The sequence below is a fragment of the Cetorhinus maximus genome, chromosome 10, assembly GCF_964194155.1.
Source record: "Cetorhinus maximus chromosome 10, sCetMax3.hap1.1, whole genome shotgun sequence".
NCBI lineage: Eukaryota > Metazoa > Chordata > Chondrichthyes > Lamniformes > Cetorhinidae > Cetorhinus > Cetorhinus maximus.
Genome location: NC_135888.1, coordinates 48,712,445 through 48,731,713, shown reverse-complemented (window position 1 = coordinate 48,731,713; position 19,269 = coordinate 48,712,445). Strand labels below are relative to the sequence as shown.

The 19,269-nt window shown below is 44.3% G+C and overlaps 1 protein-coding gene across 2 annotated transcripts in view; it reads right to left on the bottom strand.

The window, feature by feature from the left end:
- alad (aminolevulinate dehydratase) overlaps positions 1-13,847 on the bottom strand; it is a 49,882-nt gene extending 36,035 nt beyond the window's left edge. The window contains exons 1-6 of one of the 2 annotated variants that reach the window (XM_078550450.1): positions 13,818-13,847; positions 11,073-11,216; positions 10,804-10,854; positions 6,803-6,899; positions 5,595-5,730; positions 4,694-4,777 (exon numbers count right to left, since the gene is read on the bottom strand). In XM_078550450.1, the coding sequence (XP_078406576.1) occupies positions 4,694-4,777; positions 5,595-5,730; positions 6,803-6,899; positions 10,804-10,854; positions 11,073-11,188 (484 nt within the window). In that variant the 5' untranslated portion in view covers positions 11,189-11,216; positions 13,818-13,847. Of the gene's footprint in view, positions 1-4,693; positions 4,778-5,594; positions 5,731-6,802; positions 6,900-10,803; positions 10,855-11,072; positions 11,217-11,313; positions 11,445-13,817 lie in introns of those variants that run through there. The other variant, XM_078550449.1, reaches the window with a different exon arrangement.
- Between the last annotated feature and the right edge of the window lie 5,422 nt (positions 13,848-19,269).

Sequence of the window (19,269 nt, the reverse complement as noted above, 5' to 3'; positions counted from 1 at the left end):
AAACTTTTTTATGCAGCAAGTGGTTAGGATCTGGAATGCACAGCCCGAGAGGGTGGTAGAGGAAAATTCAATCATAGCTTTCAAAAGGAAATTGAACAAGCACCTGAAGAGAGAGAATTTGCAGGGCTGCAGGGAAAGGCTTGGGGAGTGGGCCGAGCTAATTTGCTCAGGTGGAGAGACAGCATGGACATGATGCGTCAAATAGCCTCCTCCTGTGCTATAAACATTCTGTGATTCTATCCCTTAATATCTTTGATTAGCAAAAATCTATCAATCTCAGTTTTAAATTGAAAAATTGATCTAGTATCAATTGCCACTTGTGGCCAAGAGTTCCAAACATTGACTACACTTTCTGTGTAGAAGTCTTTCCCAATTTCATTCCTGACAGGTTGTCATGAAAAGATTAATGTCTATAATATTATTGGAAATTATTTTTTAAAATAGAGTTTAGTGGTGTCTGTGTCTATGAGTGCCTATATGTGTGTGTCTGAATTGGATTAAAGCCAGCTGGTCTAGAGGCTTTGATGTATAGAAAGAAGCAGGTTTGAAATGGTACTTAGATAAACATGGGGAAGTTTAGAAACATTGGTGTCTTGGGGGCAATTTGCATTTTTAAATAAAGCATTCAAAAGAAGGGTGAAATCTTGCACCTAGCTAGAAGAAGCAAAGCAATGTGTTTATTTTTTTCAGCTTATTAATAAAATTGGTGGAATCAAAGGATGTTATTGATAGAAGAGGTAAAATTAAAAGCCTAGTGATACAATGGAAAATTTACATTCAAAGAGAAAGATATGTATAAAGGAGAAAGGAGATTGTGTGTAAGGCAGAGGCATTTTAAGATCTATCAAGTGTGAGAAGCCTCAAGCCTGTAAACTTCAAGTCTGTCTGCGAGGACCCACAGCTGAAAGAAACTCATTTTGAATGTAACTGTCCAGGTTGTGCTTTGCCAGGTGTCTTTTTAAATCTATGAGTTTTACTGTTGCTTTAATGGGGGTGTAACCGAGAGTCAGATTAATTAGGGGATTTTTGTAGACATATGTATGCGCTTACAATTTTTCTTGTATTAATAAATGTTTAATTCAGTTTTGTAAAAAACCTCGTGAGACTCAGTGATCTTATTACTGTTGAATTCAAAGCCTGCATCTCGAAACATACAAATTGCAAAAATGGGTTATGACAGTTGTTTCAAGTTTCCCTCCGTGATTTGAACAACTCAGCCTTTCCCATTGGCTGTGTCATAATAAGGTCTAGCTCTAAATTTTACATTATGCCCCTTAGCCCTAGGCTCCCTGAGTAGTGGAACTAATTTCTCTCTATCTACTCTATTTCACCCCCTTAATAGCTTGAAAACTTCAATCAAATCACCCCTTAACTGCCTGAATTCGTGGGAATACAACCCTAATTTATGTGAGCTCTCCTCATAATTTAACCCATGGAGTCCAGGTATCATTCTGCACTCCCTCCAAGGCCAATATATCCTTCCTACGGTATGATGCCCAGAACTGCTCTCAGCAACTCCAGGTGTGGCCTATCCAGGGCTTGTATAACTGTAGCATGACTACTTTCCCTTTGGTATTCTAGTCCCCTAGATATAGAAACCAGTATTCCATTAACCCTCTTCATTATTTTCTGTATCTGTTCAGCACATTTTAATGATCTATGTACCTGAACCCCCAACTCTATTTGGACCTCCACTGTTTCAAGCTTTTCACCATTTAGGAAGTCCCTGTTCTATCGTTTTTTGTTCCAAAGTGGATGACCTCACATTTGCCATGTTTTCTGCTTTCTTCACCTCTGAATTCCATTTGAATTCAGGTTTGATAGCAATTTACAAATCCACGCTGCCTCTCTCTGATCAGCTGAAAATGTTCGAGACATTCAGTCACCTTATCCTTAATTATACACGGTTTCCGTGTCTCATATTTCTTAAATAACAGAGTGACTTTCCAATCTAAAGGAACAGTTCCCAAATTGAGGGAACTCTGTAAATGGTGTTACTTTGTAAGCGATGGCATAGTAGTATTGACACTGGATTGATGATCCAGAGACCCAGGGTAATAGTCTGGGGACCCGGGTTCGAATCCCACCACAGCAGATGGTGGATTTTGAATTCAATAAAAATCTGGAATTAAAAGTCTAATGGTGACCATGGAACCATTGTCAATTGTTGTAAAAAACCCATCTGGTTCACTAATGTCCTTTAGGGAAAGAAATCTGCTGTCCTCACCTGGTCTGCCCTACATGTGACTCCAGATCCACAATAATGTGTGGTTGAATCTTAAATACCCTCTGAAGGAGGTCAGTTAAGGATGGGAAATAAATGCTGGCCTAGCCAGTGACACCCAGATCCCGTGAACGAATATTAAAAAAATGACTCCACCCACTTCCTTTAAAAAGAATAGGCTGAATTCCCTTGGTTTGTTTTGCAGCCATTTTGTTGGCCCCGATTGGGGAGGAGGTCCCGTCTCCGGGAGCTGCTGGTCAATCAGATGGCCAGCAACTCTGGTCCCAGCAACACCACAGCAAGTAGTGGCCACTGCTGAGACTGCAGCCAGCCCCAGAGGGAAGCGTGCTGCAATAGAGCTGAACTTGAAGTTTGGGGTCTCGCCGGGATGAAGTTAGCAGTACTTGGCAAGGGGGGTGGTGGCAGGGTGAACATGGCAAGGTGGGAGAAGGGGAAACACAGGTGGGGAGAATACCCATGGTGGGGGGCCTCTGATTGGCATCGGGAGACTTGCCCGGCCCCCATTCTGCCAGGTTTTCCCTGGCTGGCTGGACACTTGGTGTTAGCCTCCTCCTGCTGTAGGTAAAAATCCCAGTGGTGGCGGGAGGAGGCCACTAATTGGCCACTCAAGAGCCTCAATTGGCCCAGGAGTGTGCGGGTTGCCCAGCACCTCCCCTGCTACTGGTAAAATTCGAGTGGGGTGCATGGGTAGGCACCAGGAATGGTACCCCTGGCATGGCTCCCAGCTTTACTGCCATCCCACCTGGTATTTTACCACCACAGGGGCCGCAAAATTCCAGTCCATATGGTTCTCGGGATTTATCACTCTTCCATGCCGTTATTTCGTTACTTTAATTTTACTAGTGTTCATTTTGTTGAGTCCCTGTCCCTGATTCAATATTAATTTCCTTGGGATGTCTGACATGCTGACCTCTTCCTCCCCTGTAAATACTGACACAGTCATTATTCAGCATGTTCACCATTTCCTTCTTTTCATTGACAATATCACTGCTATCAGTTTTCCAGGGGCCCACATTGCTCCTGACCACTTTACCTAATAGAATTGCGAAAATATTTTGCTGATTTTAATGTCCTTTGCAAGTTTCTTTTTGTAGTCCCTTTTTTATAGCACTTATTATCTCCTTTGTCATCCTTTGCTATTTGTATCTCTCCCATTTGCAAGGAGCTACACTATTTTTGCATTATTTTTCTTTTAAATTCATTTATGGGATGTGGGCATCACTGGATAGGCCAGCTTTTATTACCCATTCTTAGTTGCCCCTGAGAAGGTGGTGATGAGCTGCCTTGTTGAACCACTGCTGTCTGCTTTTTCTTTCCATTTCACATTGTCTCTTATGTCTTCAGTTGTCCACGGCTGTTTTTTTTGTAAGCAGAGCTCTTGTCCTTTAGATTTTGTACCACATTAAATTATTTTCTGAACATCATGCACTGATCTGTTGTTTTACCCATTAACAGATTTGTCCAGTTTACTGTGGACAGTCTCTGTCTCTCTGCATCGAAGTCAGCCTTACCTAAATCTAGAATCTTAGTCGCTTTTTCATTTTTCTCTCTTTCAAACACACATTGAATCCAATCATATTATGATAGCTTCAAATTGTGAAGCCTGGCAGACATCTTCCTCATTTCAAGGAGCTGATGACGATTATGATCGCTATTAGACAAATGTTCACACACCATTAGGTTTTTAACTAAAATCTGACTTGTTAGTCAATACTAAATCTAATATGGCATTGCCCCGTGTTGGATTTAGGGCACATTACTGCGGTGAATCAAATAATTTCTCATCTGGGAATTTCACTGAAACAGCAATAAAAACGTGGGACAGCTCAGGAGGGTCAATGCATCCTTCAGATTTCAACTGAGCCTAGTGCCATGCCTGTGCAGCAGAGTCAGACATAGGGGTCTCTACTCTGCTTAGGTCTGGCAGCAGGCATAAGGCTGAACATTCAGATCTCTGCAATGAGAACATGTTTAATATCATTCAGTTGGGAATTTTGATTTGGTTGAGGTCAGTGTTTGGGAACTGCCTGTGTTTTTATTGTTTTGCTTCATTGTCAGCATCAAGCACAAAGTAAATAACTGGCCAGGTTCAGGTTGAATCCCCTTTTATACCAACTCAATATGAGCCTCGTTCGCCCTCTGATGCCTGCTCTGCCAATTCCACTCTCCATGCCAGCCACTGGGTCAACGCTGTTGAAGCTCATTACATGTGCAGACAGGGTGAACTTTCACCCCCTGTGAGCTTGGCCCACTTTATCTCCAGCAGACAGAGGTGAAGGGTCATGTTTGATCACATTCTGTTTAAGTGATTGGTTTTTTTTGGTTGTGAATAGGTTAACATCTGTGTGATGGAGGAGGGATTTCCTGATTCCCCCACTGCTCTGTGCTTTGCCTTATTGTAGAAGAACAACTTTTGGATAGTTCATTGCTCCCAGTTTCTGCACTCACCTGCCTGGGCATAGGCGAGTGCCACCTCCGTCAGCCTCTGGCAACTTGCTTCATTGTTCAATGTCTCATCCTCCCGGAGTATTCCTAGAATAAACAAGCCAAGAGACATTATCCCCAGATCCAGTGCCCATTACTTGTTGTTAACCCCCGGTCCAGAGCCCATTACTGGTTGTTACCCCAAAGTCCAGTGCCCACTACCTGCCCATATCCCCTGGTGGCCATTAGGGGCCTGGAATCTGCTTTCGTGAGTCCAGACCTGCTGGGAAGGGATCATGGGTCAAAGAGTTCCAGGTAGGCAAAGTTGACAAATCTAATCTGAAGTTTTATTGAAGGCAAGAAGGTGCAGGAGTTGCTCCTCAAGGTTTCACAAGGAGGCTCTAGGCCACACACCCACTCCACAGCCCCATACAACTGCAGCCACTGTCTGACCCACGCATACCTTCGATCACTACCATCTAGAAGGACAAGGGCAGCAGACACATGGGGAACACCACCACCTGGAAGTTCCCCTCCAAGCCACTCACCACCCTGACATGGAAATATATCACCATTCCTTCACTGTCACTGGGTCAAAATCCTGGCACTCCCTCCCTAGCAGCACTGTGGGTGTACCTACACCACATGGACTGCAGCGGTTCAAGCACACAGCTCACCATTACCTTCTTAAGGACAATTAGGGTGGGCAATAAATGCTGGTCCAGTCAGCGACGCCCACGTCCTGTGAATGAATAAAAAGAAAAAATCCGGCTTGGCCTGACCTCGTCCACCAGCTTCAGGCTGACCTTCTGTCTCTGTGCATTTGAAACATCCCATTTTGTAAATTGAGCTGAGAAGTAAGGAGGGGTTTGGTCCCTCCTGGGGTCAGTGTAAAAGAAAGTTTTATGCCTCAATGTTTGCTTACCGCAGTGCCCATGGGAAGTGTACGGACAGAGGCAGACATCGCAGGCAATTACCAATGTTGGAAACATCTTTCGCAGCTTTTTAATGGACAGGATGGCTGGGTTATTCTCCACGTCTGCTGCAGACCCTCTATCATCCTGTCGGAGAAAAGACAGCCTTTTGAGACCAACTACTAGCAAATCACTAGCTTCAATGTATTGCTCAGTGCCCCCAATCAAAGTCTTCTCAATCCTGCACGAAAATGCTGTTGAATTGAAGGATCCTCTTCTCTCACACACACACACACACACACACAGTAAAGCTCCCTCTACACTATCCCACAGAATTGTTACAGTGCAGAAGCCACTCGGCCCATCATGTCTGCACCAGCTCTCCGAATGAGCATTTACCTAGTGCCATTCTCCCGCCTTCTCCCAGTGACCCTGCACATTCTTCCTTTTCAAGTAACAATCTAATTCCCTCTTGAATGCTTCAATTGAACCTTCCTCCACCAGGCTCTCAGGCAGTGCATTCCAGATCTTAACCACTCGTTGCCTGAAAATATTTTTTCTCGTATTGTTTTTGCTTCTCTTGCCAATTACTTCAAACCTGTGCCCTCTCATTCTGGGAATAGTTTCTCCCTGGCTACTCTGTCCGGACCCCTCCTGATTTTGAACACCTCTTTCAAATCTCCTCTCAGCCTTTTTTCTCCAAGGAAAATAGTCCTCTACATCGACCCGAAACCTCTGCACTGAAACAAACAGCACCAGTTATGTAGTGTTTGATGCTTTCAGTTGTCCTTAGTAAATAATTTATGAATTATTCATTGTGAAACACTTTAAAGAATATATTTGTCTGTGGAACAGCACTCAAATTATGTTTATTTAAGTTTTCATCCCTCAAGTAACACCATCAAAATGGATGAACAGGTCTGTTGTCAATGTTTTTATTGGGATCTTACTGTGCACCAATTGGCTGCCACATTACGAACAGTAACTACATTTCAAAAGCCTTGCTGATGGGTTGTGAGGTGTTTTGGTATATTCTGAGATGTGAAAGGTGCGACATAAATGCAAGTTTGTTCTCTCTTTTAGGATTCAGCAAGCTCTCAATAGTTCAAAGTGTGCTGTTTCTGAAGGTATGCAGGTACACCGTACAATGCAGTGTAAATCTAGGGGCTCTCTTCCTCACGGCTAGCTCAGCCTTAGGGGTGGTTCTTTTGAATCCTACCTTAGGGAGTTTGGCTGGAACTCCAAAGATCAACACGCAACCAAGTCCTTCATTAACAAGGGGCGTCAGCATCTCCTCCAGTTTATTGACACCGTACCTGGGGAACAATCACACAGTGAGACTGAGAAAAATACCCTCTGATTACACCGAGCCTACACCCAGCTCACCAACCTTGCTTAAACGAAGAGGGAAATACACTGCACAGTCATCCCACTTAATGTGAAGGAACTTAAAGTAATTAATATTGGTAAAGAAAAACTATTTGAGAAATAAATGAGATTGAAAGCTGAAAAATCCCTTGGGTTTGATGGCCTACATCTGAAGGTTCTGTGGAGACAGTGAATGCAGTGTTTGTGATCTTCCAAAGTCCCTGGGATTCAGGAATGGTCCCAGTGGATTGGAAAGTAGCAAATGTAACACCACTATTCAAGAAAGGAGGGAGAGAGAAAAGAGTGAACTACAGGCCAGCTAGTCAAATGCTGGAATCCATTATTAAACAAGTGTTAATAGGGCACCTAGAAAATCATATTATGATTAGGCAGAATCAACATGGTTTTATGAAAGGGGATATAGGGTTTGACAAATCTATTAAGGATTTTTTGAGGCTGTATCAAGCAGGGTCGATGGAGGGGGAACCAGTGGATGCAGTATATTTGGAATTTCAAAAGGCTGTTGCACAAATGAAGAGCTCATGAGGTTGGGGGTAATATATTAGCAGGGATAGAGGATTGGTTAAAGGACAGAAAACAGAGCAGGAATAAGTGGGTCACCTTCAGATTAGCATCCTTGTGGGGTGACGCAAGTATCATTGCTGGGGCCTCAGCTATTCAGTCTATAATAATGACTTAGATGAAGGGACCGAGTGCAATGTATCCAAGTTTGCTGATGATACAAATTAAACTGTAAGGAGGATACAAAGGGCCCAATTTTAACCCATTCAAAATCCATCCACTTACCCAGAGTTAAAATCAGGCCAAGTCTGCAAAGGGATAAAGACAGGTTATGTACGTGGACAATGATGTGGCAGATGGAATACAATGTGGGGAAGGATGAGGCTATTCACCTTGGAAGGAAGAAAAGGCTGAATTTTTCTTTAATAGTAAGAAACTATTAAATGTTGATGTTCAGAGGGATTTGGCTGTCCCTGTTCACAAAACACAAAGTTATAATGCAGGTACAGCAAGCAATTAGGAAGGCACATGGTATGTTGGCCTTTATTGCAATGGGGATTGGAGTACAGGAATAGGAAAGTCCTGCTGCATTATACAGCATTTTGCCGAGACGCCACCGCAGTACTATGTACAGTTTAAGTCTCTGTGCCTAAGGGAGGATACACGTGCCTTAGAAAGGGTGAAGATTCACCCTAGGCCTAGTGTAAGAGTTGTCCTAGGAGGAGAGGTTGAGTAGAATGGGCCTACGCTGTCTGGAGAAGAATTTTTTTCTCTCACAGGGTTGTTGCCCATGGAATTCTCTTCCCCAGAGAGCAGTGGAGGCTGGGTCATTAAATATATTCAAGGCTGAGTTAGACAGATTTTTGTTAGGCAAGGGAGTCAAGCTATGTGGAATCGAGGGTTTATAGAGATAGAGGGTGGGAAAATGGAGCTGAGACATGGATGTATCTATGCAGCGGTTCAAGAATGCAGCTTACCATCACCTTCCCAAGGGGCAGATGGAGATGAGCAACAAATGCTGGCCTAGCCAGCGACATCCCATGAACGAACAATAATAGATCAGGCGTGACCTTATTGAATGGCGGAGCGGCTCCGAGGGGCCATCTGACGTACTCCTGCTCTTATTTCTTATATTCACACTGAGGGTGGTGAGCAGAAAACCATCCAGTACAGCTTCTAAACCTGCAGTCTGAAATCTACAGTATTCACACAACAAAAGTGACACTATACTGATCATATGACAACAGGTTAACGAGAATTAAAGTTCCTCCATTCAAAACGCCTAAAAAAGTCTATGGTTTTTGGAATTCAACACTCTATTTTCCCCGGAGAGTTTTGTACCTGTCGAAATGAGGGATGTCTGTTCTGGGAAAGGGAACTCTTCGTGTCAGTGAGCCAGTTTCAGTAGCTGGCACTGTCAGGTGAGACAGAACACAGGAAGACTTGCTTCACTCTGCCCCAACAATGTGCCTTCGTCCTAGTGTCCACTCCCCAATATTGCTGCACCAAGATGTTTAATTGGCTGTGAGATTGCCACATTGGGTTCAGTTTGGTATTGTAAGTTGACCTTATGAGGGACAAAATATTGCTCAAACTCTTCATTTAACATCCTTTTTAGCTAGGGATTCCTCTGGGAGAGCGAGGGGGAGGAGTTCACCGGGGATAACAAGGGCTGGGTGTTTCCCCAGGATAGTGAAGGGGGGCAGAGCGGTTTCCCCTAGGAGAACAAGAGGGGGAGGGGTGGTTTCCCCAGAATAGGGAGGTTAACAGGGATGGATTGAGTCACCCTGGTCTGTGTAAAGAAAAGCAGCTACTTTGAAGCTTAGTTTGCAACAGCAGAAATATTTAAAGTATATTTGCAGAGTAAGTTTCAGTCTTTATCAATATTGATCCAGATTACTGAACTACCCAGAAACAGCCTGTCATAGGATCCATTTTAATTTAATTACCAGAGAAAGCCACCAGATCACAGTGAACACAATCTGTAGCCTTGGCCACACATCACTTTACCCGACTCTGGGCAGTTAGGGTGAACTCCCAGGATCACATCCATATCAGGAGAACCAGTGTCATATCAGGTGCGAGTCGTGCAAACAATCTAGTTCTGGAGATCAGGATAAGGTTGCCCAACACCATGGTTACTGTGACTGAGAGAAAGGAAGCTCTGCTTTGTCACTGTCCACATTTATCTGCAGCCAGCAAAAAAAACCACACAGACACCAACACACACACCGACACACGCACACACATACACCGACATTTACACACAGACACCGACACAGACACACACATACACACCGACAGACACAGACACACACACACACCCACAGACACAGATACAGACACACACGTGGGACCCTCCAGTGTGAAGGTATATCAACTTCCACACAGACACAGTCACCAGCTGAGACACCTTCATACAACCTGCCATTTAACTGATCCAAAGATCATTACTACACCATGTGCCCCACTCCTGACAGGTTTTCACAGCCTCACTGAGCAATATGACATCAAAGCCATTAATAAGCAGCAGACCGTTTCCACAGTGAGAACACACAAACCCCATTGCTCCCTGACTCATGGTAAAGTCGTACAAAGCTCACCAAATTTTGATACACAAAACATCATCAAAACAGCTTATGGGATGTTGATCTTTATATCACGAGGACTGGAATATAAAGGGGAGGAAGTTTTGCTACAGCTATACAAAGCCCTGGTTAGACTACATCTGCAGTGTCACAGAGCAAGTGATGAGAAGGTGAGAACACGGGGCGAGAGAGAGAGGGGGAGGGGGGGAACGAGAGAGGGGCAGGCGGGGTGAGGGAGGGGTGATGTGAGTGAGGGGCTGTGAGGGGAGAATTGGTGAAATTTATTCCCTGTGCAGGCATATACACCGTCTTCCAACACATTTTCCGGGAATCAGGAGCAGGGGGTTAATTACCATCTCTCAAGATCCTTTACCCTGATAGGACTGGTTCAAAGAAAACTCCTCCTTGGATAGTTGAGGACCAACACCCCCACACCTTCTCCAGATAGTATGCTGTACTAAAGAAAACATTTCAGCTGGAAACTGTTGATGGGAGAGTTGTTGAGGAATAGATAATGCTTTGTTGCCTTGTGGAAAGATGTTAATTTAGGGACAATCCCCAAGACACAGTGTTCCAAAACTGCAGTTTACCTTTATGCAATTTTCAGGGGAACATCTTTCATCTCCAACACTCTGAAACAAAACCTGCCCATTAGTCGAGGATTCACACTTTCCACTTCCCTCTCCCCACTCCTTCCCCTCCTCCCCCGTCCAGGAAAGCTATGTAGAAGAGTTTTTCCTACCTGGCCTGTCCCGGAAGGCTGACAATGGGTTCGATGGCATTGGCATCATCACTGAAACAGATAGGCAGTAAATGTCAATTAGACAATGTCACAGAGCCAGCACCTGTCCTGGGCCTCAAGTTAACTGGAACTCCAAGACCAATCGCAGCATTAACATTACCAATAGAACAGCAGATTTGGTTTACTATTCCATGTGAATATTTGCCTTACTCCCATTTCTTTTTAATCATAAAAATTTCAGGATCACACTCCCTCCCACCCTCACTTACGTTACAAAGATGGGGTAGATGAGGTTGCTTGCTGTGAAGGTAGAGGCACAGCTCTGCCAGGCACGGAGTAGGGGATGTGAATAGCCGCTGTGTAAGAGGGATTCAATCTGCATCATCCTTAAACTCGGGTGGAAAGTCAGCAGTCTACAAGTACAGTAAAACACAATGAGAAAAACTGCAGGCAACAGCCCAGACCCACGCTGACAAGACTGGAATTCAGATCAGAAAACCTCAAACCTACCAGGGGGAGGTCGCTAAGCTCCTGCACAGAAAGCAATCTGCTAATCAGTAACACTAACACTCCAGCCCAACATGTATTCAGTGCCACTCCCACTCCTCCCCTTCCTCTGTCCAGACATTTCCTTCTCAGCTGTGAATGAACACTTCACATGGTCAGAATTGTAACCTAAAAAAAACCTTGGCTCTCAGGTTTGACTAATGTCGACAAAGTCTAATTCACTGCTCATCCCTGAGGGTGCATTTTCTCAGGCACGAGCCCACAAATTAGCAGAATTTAGTTTCGTATCTTGCCATGTTTCCCTGCAGACCTTGGGATTACAGGTCCAGAAGCAGCGCCACCATGCCCGTGCACTCCAGCACACATGCACAGACACACACTCACACACACACACACAGCTGAGCTTTCTCAGATCAAGTCCTGTCAGGGTAAAGGATCCTCAGAGATGGTAATTAACCCGCTCCTCTCAACTACATCAAGCTCTTGATTCCCTGGAAAATGTTGAGGATTTTTGTGCAGCAAAGAAACATTTTGTGCCAGAAAAATGACTGTACGATCTGCCAAATTTTAAAAAAGGCCAACAGAAAGAAGGGAACTTGCCACTTTCTACCCAATCTAGCCCAGCAAGTTACTCAGCTGAAAAAGAATGCATGCTCAGGGATGAGCACTGAATAACATGTCATCAGCATTAGCCAAATCTAACAGCAAGGGTATTTTTAGGTGCACTTGTGATAATATCAAAGTCACAGCCCAGGGAATCGATATTAAAGAACTCTGTTGTTTTGTCCTTTGTAAAAAGCAGTTCCCTTCATATATCTAATTTAAATCTTGCTGAAAAGAGAGACATGTTGCCGAAGCTTTTCATCTGGCACTCATCAGGACAAATGCATAAATGCCAAATTTCAAACAATCTCAACAATTTATACTACAGGAGAAAAGGATACTGATTGGTTGGCAAGCCGATTGATTAGCTCAGGAGTTACCCCAAGCTCCCGGGTAATTCAAAAAAGGCTCGAGGCTTGAACATATTCCTTTTGTTTCCAGCATTCATTAACGTAACACGTTATGAGCTCAATTGATTATCTTAAAGTGATTATTAGTGTAACTATTAGCACACTCAGGATTGTTCAACAAGTGTTGCCCAATTGTGGAATCACATCTAACAGTATATGTTTTGGTTTGGGTTCTAATTTTCCAGTCTGCACCATTCAGCTGATTATCAGAGCAGTCTTGGAGACTGCATCCAAACACAGGACCTGGGAGCACTCTGCAATTAGTGCTCAAACCTGCGGGACTGGTGTATTGAATAGGACACCATACCCAGCGGGTACCAGGCTCTCTACTGGTCACTGTAGTTACAGTCTCCATACCCAGCTCCATATTAGTCATAAAAACAGAAATTGCTGGAAATAATCAGCAGATCTGGCAACAGAAAAGAAACAGTTAAAGTTTGAGGTCAGAGTTCTGATGGTAGGTCACAGACGTGAAGTATTAACTCTGTTTTCTCTCTCTGCAGGTGTTGCCTGTGAGTATTTCCAGCATTCTCTGTGTTTAAAACAAAAACAGAATTACCTGGAAAAACTCAGCAGGTCTGGCAGCATCGGTGGAGAAGAAATCAGTTAACGTTTCGAGTCTTCATGACCCTTCGGCAGAAGACTCGAAACGTTAACTGATTTCTTCTCCACCGATGCTGCCAGGCCTGCTGAGTTTTTCCAGGTAATTCTGTTTTTGTTTTGGATTTCCAGCATCCGCAGTAGCTTTTTGTTTTTATTCTCTGTGTTTAATTTAGATTGCAGAATGCACAATATTTTGCTTTTGACTTCCTTTTTGGTTACTGGAGTTAGTTACAAACTCTGAACCCAGCTCCCCATTGGTTACTGGAGTTAGTTACAAACTCTGAACCCAGCTCCCCATTGGTTACTGGAGTTAGTTACAAACTCTGAACCCAGCTCCCCATTGGTTACTGGAGTTAGTTACAAACTCTGAACCCAGCTCCCCATTGGTTACTGGAGTTAGTTACAAAATCTGAACCCAGCTCCCTATTGGTTACTGTAGTTAGTTACAAACTCAGAACCCAGCTCCCTATTGGTTATTGTAGTTAGTTACAAACTCGGAACCCAGCTCCCCATTGGTTACTGGAGTTAGTTATAAACACTGAACCCAGCTCCTTATTGGTTACTGTAGTAAGATCCAAATACTGAACCCAGCTCCCTATTGGTTACTGTAGTTAGTTACAAGCTCTGAACCCAGCTCCCTATTGGTTACTGTAGTAAGATCCAAACACTGAACCCAGCTCCCTATTGGTTACTGTAGTTAGTTACAAGCTCTGAACCCAGCTCCCTATTGGTTACTGTAGTAAGATCCAAACACTGAACCCAGCTCCCTATTGGTTACTGTAGTTAGTTACAAACTCTGAAACCAGCTCCCTATTGGTTACAGTATTTTCACATTGTCATTAACTCCAGCATTGATAACATTATGATTAATTATTTCTTTATTCCACTCACACTCTCACCACCACTGCCTCTTCCTTTTGTGCTGCAGTAAAATAACCCGGAAGCAGAGTGACAGGCCCCGCCCCCAGCGCTTTTTTTAGTAAATGGAGCGCGCAACGAGAGGGGGCTCAGTGATTGGCTCAGAGCAACAACGTGGCCGGAACGCGCAGGTAAGAGCGTAGCCAATCAGTGTGGCGGAGACCCGGGGGCGAGGCGATTGCTGACAGCGGGCGTGTAGGGACGGGGCCTAGAGAGTGGGCGTGGCCCTGGCTCAGCTGGTTTGAGGTTCCAGGTCCTAGTGCGCAGGCGATGATCCACTTTACAGAGGGTTACCAACCCTCCAGGTTTGGCCTGGAGTCTCCAGGAATTGAATATCAATCTCCAGGACACTGCTGTGTGCAACTCTGGAGAAAAATCATCGGGACATTAAAAAATATATTTTTTTGTCATTTTCTTTGAACATCAGCCTGATGTTACCTCTCCTATCATGACATTTGGATGCATGTGGTATGCCTTCCAGTTCAAAACAGCATAGGAACAGGAGTCCCATTCAGACCCCTCAAGTCTCCTACACCATTTGGTTAGGTAAATGCTGATCTAAACCTCCATTGTCTTTACACATAAGAAGAATGGTAGCCAGCAAGAAAGAGCGACTCCGTCAAACAACAGATGAGAGGCACCCTCTACATGGTCATACACCTACACCTAGCTGCCTAAAGTCAAGGAAGAGCTTCATGAACAGTGTTGTTCCATTACAATCAACCCCAACTGAAGCCCGCATCGCCTTGTGGAAAGACCGGCTCGCCAGTCTCGAACAACCCCCAGCGATGGAAATTCTACTGGATGAAAGCCTTCCCCCAGGAGCTAATTGCAACTGGGCAACTTGGAATTGCCTTAACAGACTTAGGACTGGTGTAGGTCGTTCAAAGGTGTCACTAAGCAAATGGGGATATACAACCAGCCCGACAACTTGTGAATGTGAAACTGAGCCACAGACTATGCAACATCTCCTGCAATACCTATCGCTAGAGGAACCCAGCACTGTTGCAGATCTTGCCGAATTCAACAACAAGGGTCAAAAATGTGTCCAGTTCTGGCTGGGCCATGTATAGACTGTCCGTGGACACGATAAGAAAGAACACACTTACACTTTAGAGAAATGTGTGCAGTTCTGGTTTTGCTATATTATGAAAAGGATACAGAGGCACTGGAGAGGGTGCAGAGAAAATTTACAAGGATGATGGCAGAAATGTGTGGGTATACATATCAGGAAATGAATGACAGGCTGGGTCTCTCTTGAAAAAGGAAAGTTGAGGGGTGACCTAATGGAGGTCTATAAAATTCTGAAAGGTTTTGAAAGAGTGGATACAGAGGGAATGTTTCCTCTTGTGGGGAAGAACATAACTAGAGGCCGTCAATATGAGAGTCCACCAAGAAATCCAATAGGGAATTCAGAAAAAACTTCTTTACCCAAAGAGTGGTGTGAATTTGGAACTCGCTACCACAGGGAGTGATTGAAGTGAATTGTATAGATGCATTTAAGAGGAAACTAGACAATCATGTGAGGGAGAAAGGGATAGAAGGTTACGATGGAAGATTTAGATGAGAAAAGATGGGAGGAGGCTTGAGTGGAGCAGAAACACCAACATGAACTGGTTGAGCCGAATGGCCTGTTTCTGTGCCGTATATCCTATTTCTCTTTACCAGATATAAAAATATTGAAAATGGGGGGAAAGGCTGAGAGTCAAACATCATCCAATCGAGTAATGAGTCTTTTTTGCTTTCCAATTGGTGTAGAAAGGCAGTGTGTGACAAGGATGGGTGTGTTGGCCAATGAATGGCTGGAGGGTGGAGGACAAGTCATGTAATGAAACCTCCAGGAACACATTTAATTACAGTTGGCAACCATAATAATACAGCCCCTCCTAGGACCCAGAGAGAGCCTCCTCTGGGGGTAGGTAGGAGAGGAGTGGGGCTCTCCGAACTGATGGTGGGACAGTGAGAGCCCTGGATAGAAGTTAGCCTGTGGTTTGGTCTCCAGCAATGTGTGGGAGCTGGCAGTGAAATGTATCCCAAGGTTGTTGAAGCACAAACCAGGTGCATAAAAATCACAGTGGGAACTAAACAAGAACTGGACAAATTTTACTTGATCCATGAGTTAATTTCAGTGATAAGGGTTCTGGTTAAAAAAAATCAGGCTTGTCTCTCGTGGACCTCCCAGATGTAATATTATACATAGGCGTAAATCATGGTCCATCACCAAGGCCACCTACTGACACCTCAGTAACGACGCCAGGCTCTGCCATCTGCACCTGAAATCCTCACCCATGTCTTTTTGCCTCCTGATTCATCTATTCCATTGCTCTCCCAGTTGGCCTCCCATCTTCCAACACCCATAAACTTGAACTCATTGAAAACTATGCAAACTTTATGCTAACTTGTATCATGTTCCATTCCCTGTCACTTCTGTACTCAGAAACGTACATTACCTCCCAATCCAATAATGTATTGAATTTAAAAGTCTCAAACCGATCAAATCCATCCATTGTCTCATAGAAACATAACATGATACAGCATAGGAGGCTGATCATGGCTGTACTGGCTCCTTGCTAAAGCTATCCAATTAATTCCACTCTCCTGCTCTTTCCACACTGTAATTCAATTTTTCCGTTGCAATGATTCTGGGAAGAGTGTCCTCTGCAGTCACCGTCGCAGGGAAGCAGCCTGGGAAGAGCGTCCTCTGCAGTCACCATCACCATGAAGCAGTCTGGGAAGAGCGTCCTCTGCAGTCACTGTCGCCGGGAAGCAGCCTGGGAAGAGCGTCCTCTGCAGTCACCGTCGCCAGTAAGCAGCCTGGGAAGAGCGTCCTCTGCAGTCACCGTCACCATGAAGCAGCCTGGGAAGAGCGTCTTCCGCAGTCACCGTCGCTGGGAAGCAGCCTGGGAAGACTATCCTCTGCAGTCACTGTCACTGTGAAGCAGTCTGGGAAGAGCATCCTCTGCAGTCACCGTCACCGGGAAGCAGTCTGGGAAGAGCGTCCTCTGCAGTCACTGTTGCCGAGTGAAAAAAAACAAAGAGTGACCTCACAGGAAAACACTAAGTTCATTGGTTGGTAAGTAACTGCTAGTTTGAACTACCTATTCTAAGTTGATTTCAGATTAAAGGGGACTCCTGGGGCCCAGGATCGGATGCCTAACACTTCAGCTTCAACTTAGCAGAGAGTGTGAGTTCCAGTTGATTTTAAAAAGTGTATTTTGAATCTCTATTCTAACTTGCTTTCAGATTAAAAGTAAACAGGAGAAATATTTTACAGATTGATAAACTAAAGACCTGTCAGAAATTTAAAAACAAATTGAAAAACTAATTAAATAAAATAGAGATGCAGGGCCAGGCGATGTGTTGTAGCTGCATGATGTGGGAGCTGGTGGACCCCATTGTGGTTCCGAGTGACCACATCTGGAGCAAATGTTGGTTGCTCGAGAAATTCCGGCTCAGAGTTGATGAGCTGGAGTCTGAGTTTCAGACACTGTGACACATCAGGGAGGGGGAGAGTTACCTGGACACTATGTTTCAGGAGACAGTCACACCCTTTAGATTAACCACCTTAAATTCAGCCAGTGGTCAGGGACAGGAGGGTGTGACTATGAGTGAGGCAGGTAGAGGAATCCAGGAAGTAGCACTGCAGGAGCCTCAACCTGTACCCTTATCCAACTGATTCAAGATTCTTGCTCCCTGTGTGGACAAGAGAGGGAACTGGAGGGAGGATGAGCAAACTGACCATAGCACTGTGGTACAGGGAGCCATTCATGGAGAAAACAGAAATGTAGTTGTAATCAGGGATAGAATAGTTAGGGGAATAGATACTGTTCTCTGTAGCCAGGATCGAGAGTCCCGAAGGCTGTGTTACCTACTGGTGCCAGGGTTAAGGATATCTCATCTGGGCTGCAGAGGAACTTGGAATGGGAGGGGAAAGATCCAGTTGTTGTGGTCCACGTAGGTACCAATGATATAGGTAGAACGAGGAAAGAGGTTCTGCTGAGGGAATACGAGCAGCTAGGGGCTAAATTAAAAAGCAGAACCAAAAAGGTAATCTCTGGATTACTACCTGAGCCATGAGCTGATTGGCACAGGGTCAAGAAGATTAAAGTGGTAAATGCGTGGCTCAAAGATTGGTGTGGGAGAAATGGGTTTGAATTCATGGGACATTGGCACCAGTATTGAGGAAAGAGGGAGCTATTCCGTTTGGACGGGCTCCATTTGAATCACGCTGGGACCAGTGTCCTGGCGAGTTGCATAACTAGGGTTATAGATAGGGCTTTAAACTAAATAGTGGGGGGGAGGGTTCAGTTGCATGGAAATATGAAAAATCAAAGTTTAAGGAGGGGGTAAGAGTGCAGGTTAGTGACGAGGCTGATTGTTACCAAAAAGTGAAAGGAAGGGACAGAGTGTGTGAACGCCATATTGCACCAAAGAATCATATAAGAGTAGGTAAAATTGACAATAGGGCAAACTTGAAGGCTTTGTATCTGAATGCACGTAGCATTCAGAATAAAACTAATGAGTTAACAGCGCAAATAGAGATAAATAGTTATTATTTGGTGGCAATTACTGAGACGTGGTTACAGGGAGAACAGGTCTGGGAGTTGAATATCTAAGGGTACTCAGTGTTTCAGAAGGATAGGCAGGAAGGAAAAGGAGGTGGTGTAGCTTTGTTAGTAAAGGAAGAGATCAGTGCTATAGTGAGGAATGATATAGGCACAGGAGAGCAAGGCATTGAGTCGGTCTGGGTAGAAATAAGAAATAGCAAGGGAAAGAAGTCCCTGGTGGGGGTAATCTATAGGTCCCCAAACAGTAGTTCAGCAGTAGGGCACAGTATAAACCAGGAAACACTGGGAGCATGTAAGAAATGCACGGCAATAATCGTGGGTGATTTTAATATGCATATAGACTGGACTAATCAAATTGGCAAGGGTAGCCTCGAGGGAGAGTTCATAGAGTGTATTAGAGATTGTTTCTTGGAGCAATATGTTGTGGAACCAACCAGGGAGCAGGCAATTTTAGATTTGGTTTTGTGTAATGAGGTGAGATTAATTAATGATTTCAGAGTAAAGGATCCTTTAGGGAAGAGTGATCATAGCATGCTAGAATTTCAAGTTCAGTTTGAGAGCCAGAAACTTGAGTCCCACACTAGTGTTCTGGAGTTAAACAAAGGTAACTACATAGGAATGAGGGCAGATTTGGCCCTAGTGGACTGGGCAGGAAGACTACAAGGTAGGACAGTTGATGAACAGTGGCAGATATTTAAGGAGATATTCAATTCCTCTCAAGTAAAATATATTCCAAAGAGGAAGAAAGATGGTAAGACGGGGGAAAAAGCATCCATGGCTAAGCAAGGAAGTTAAAGATAACATAAAGCAAAAACTAAGGCATACCAAATTGCAAAGGTCAGTGGCAGGCTGGAAGA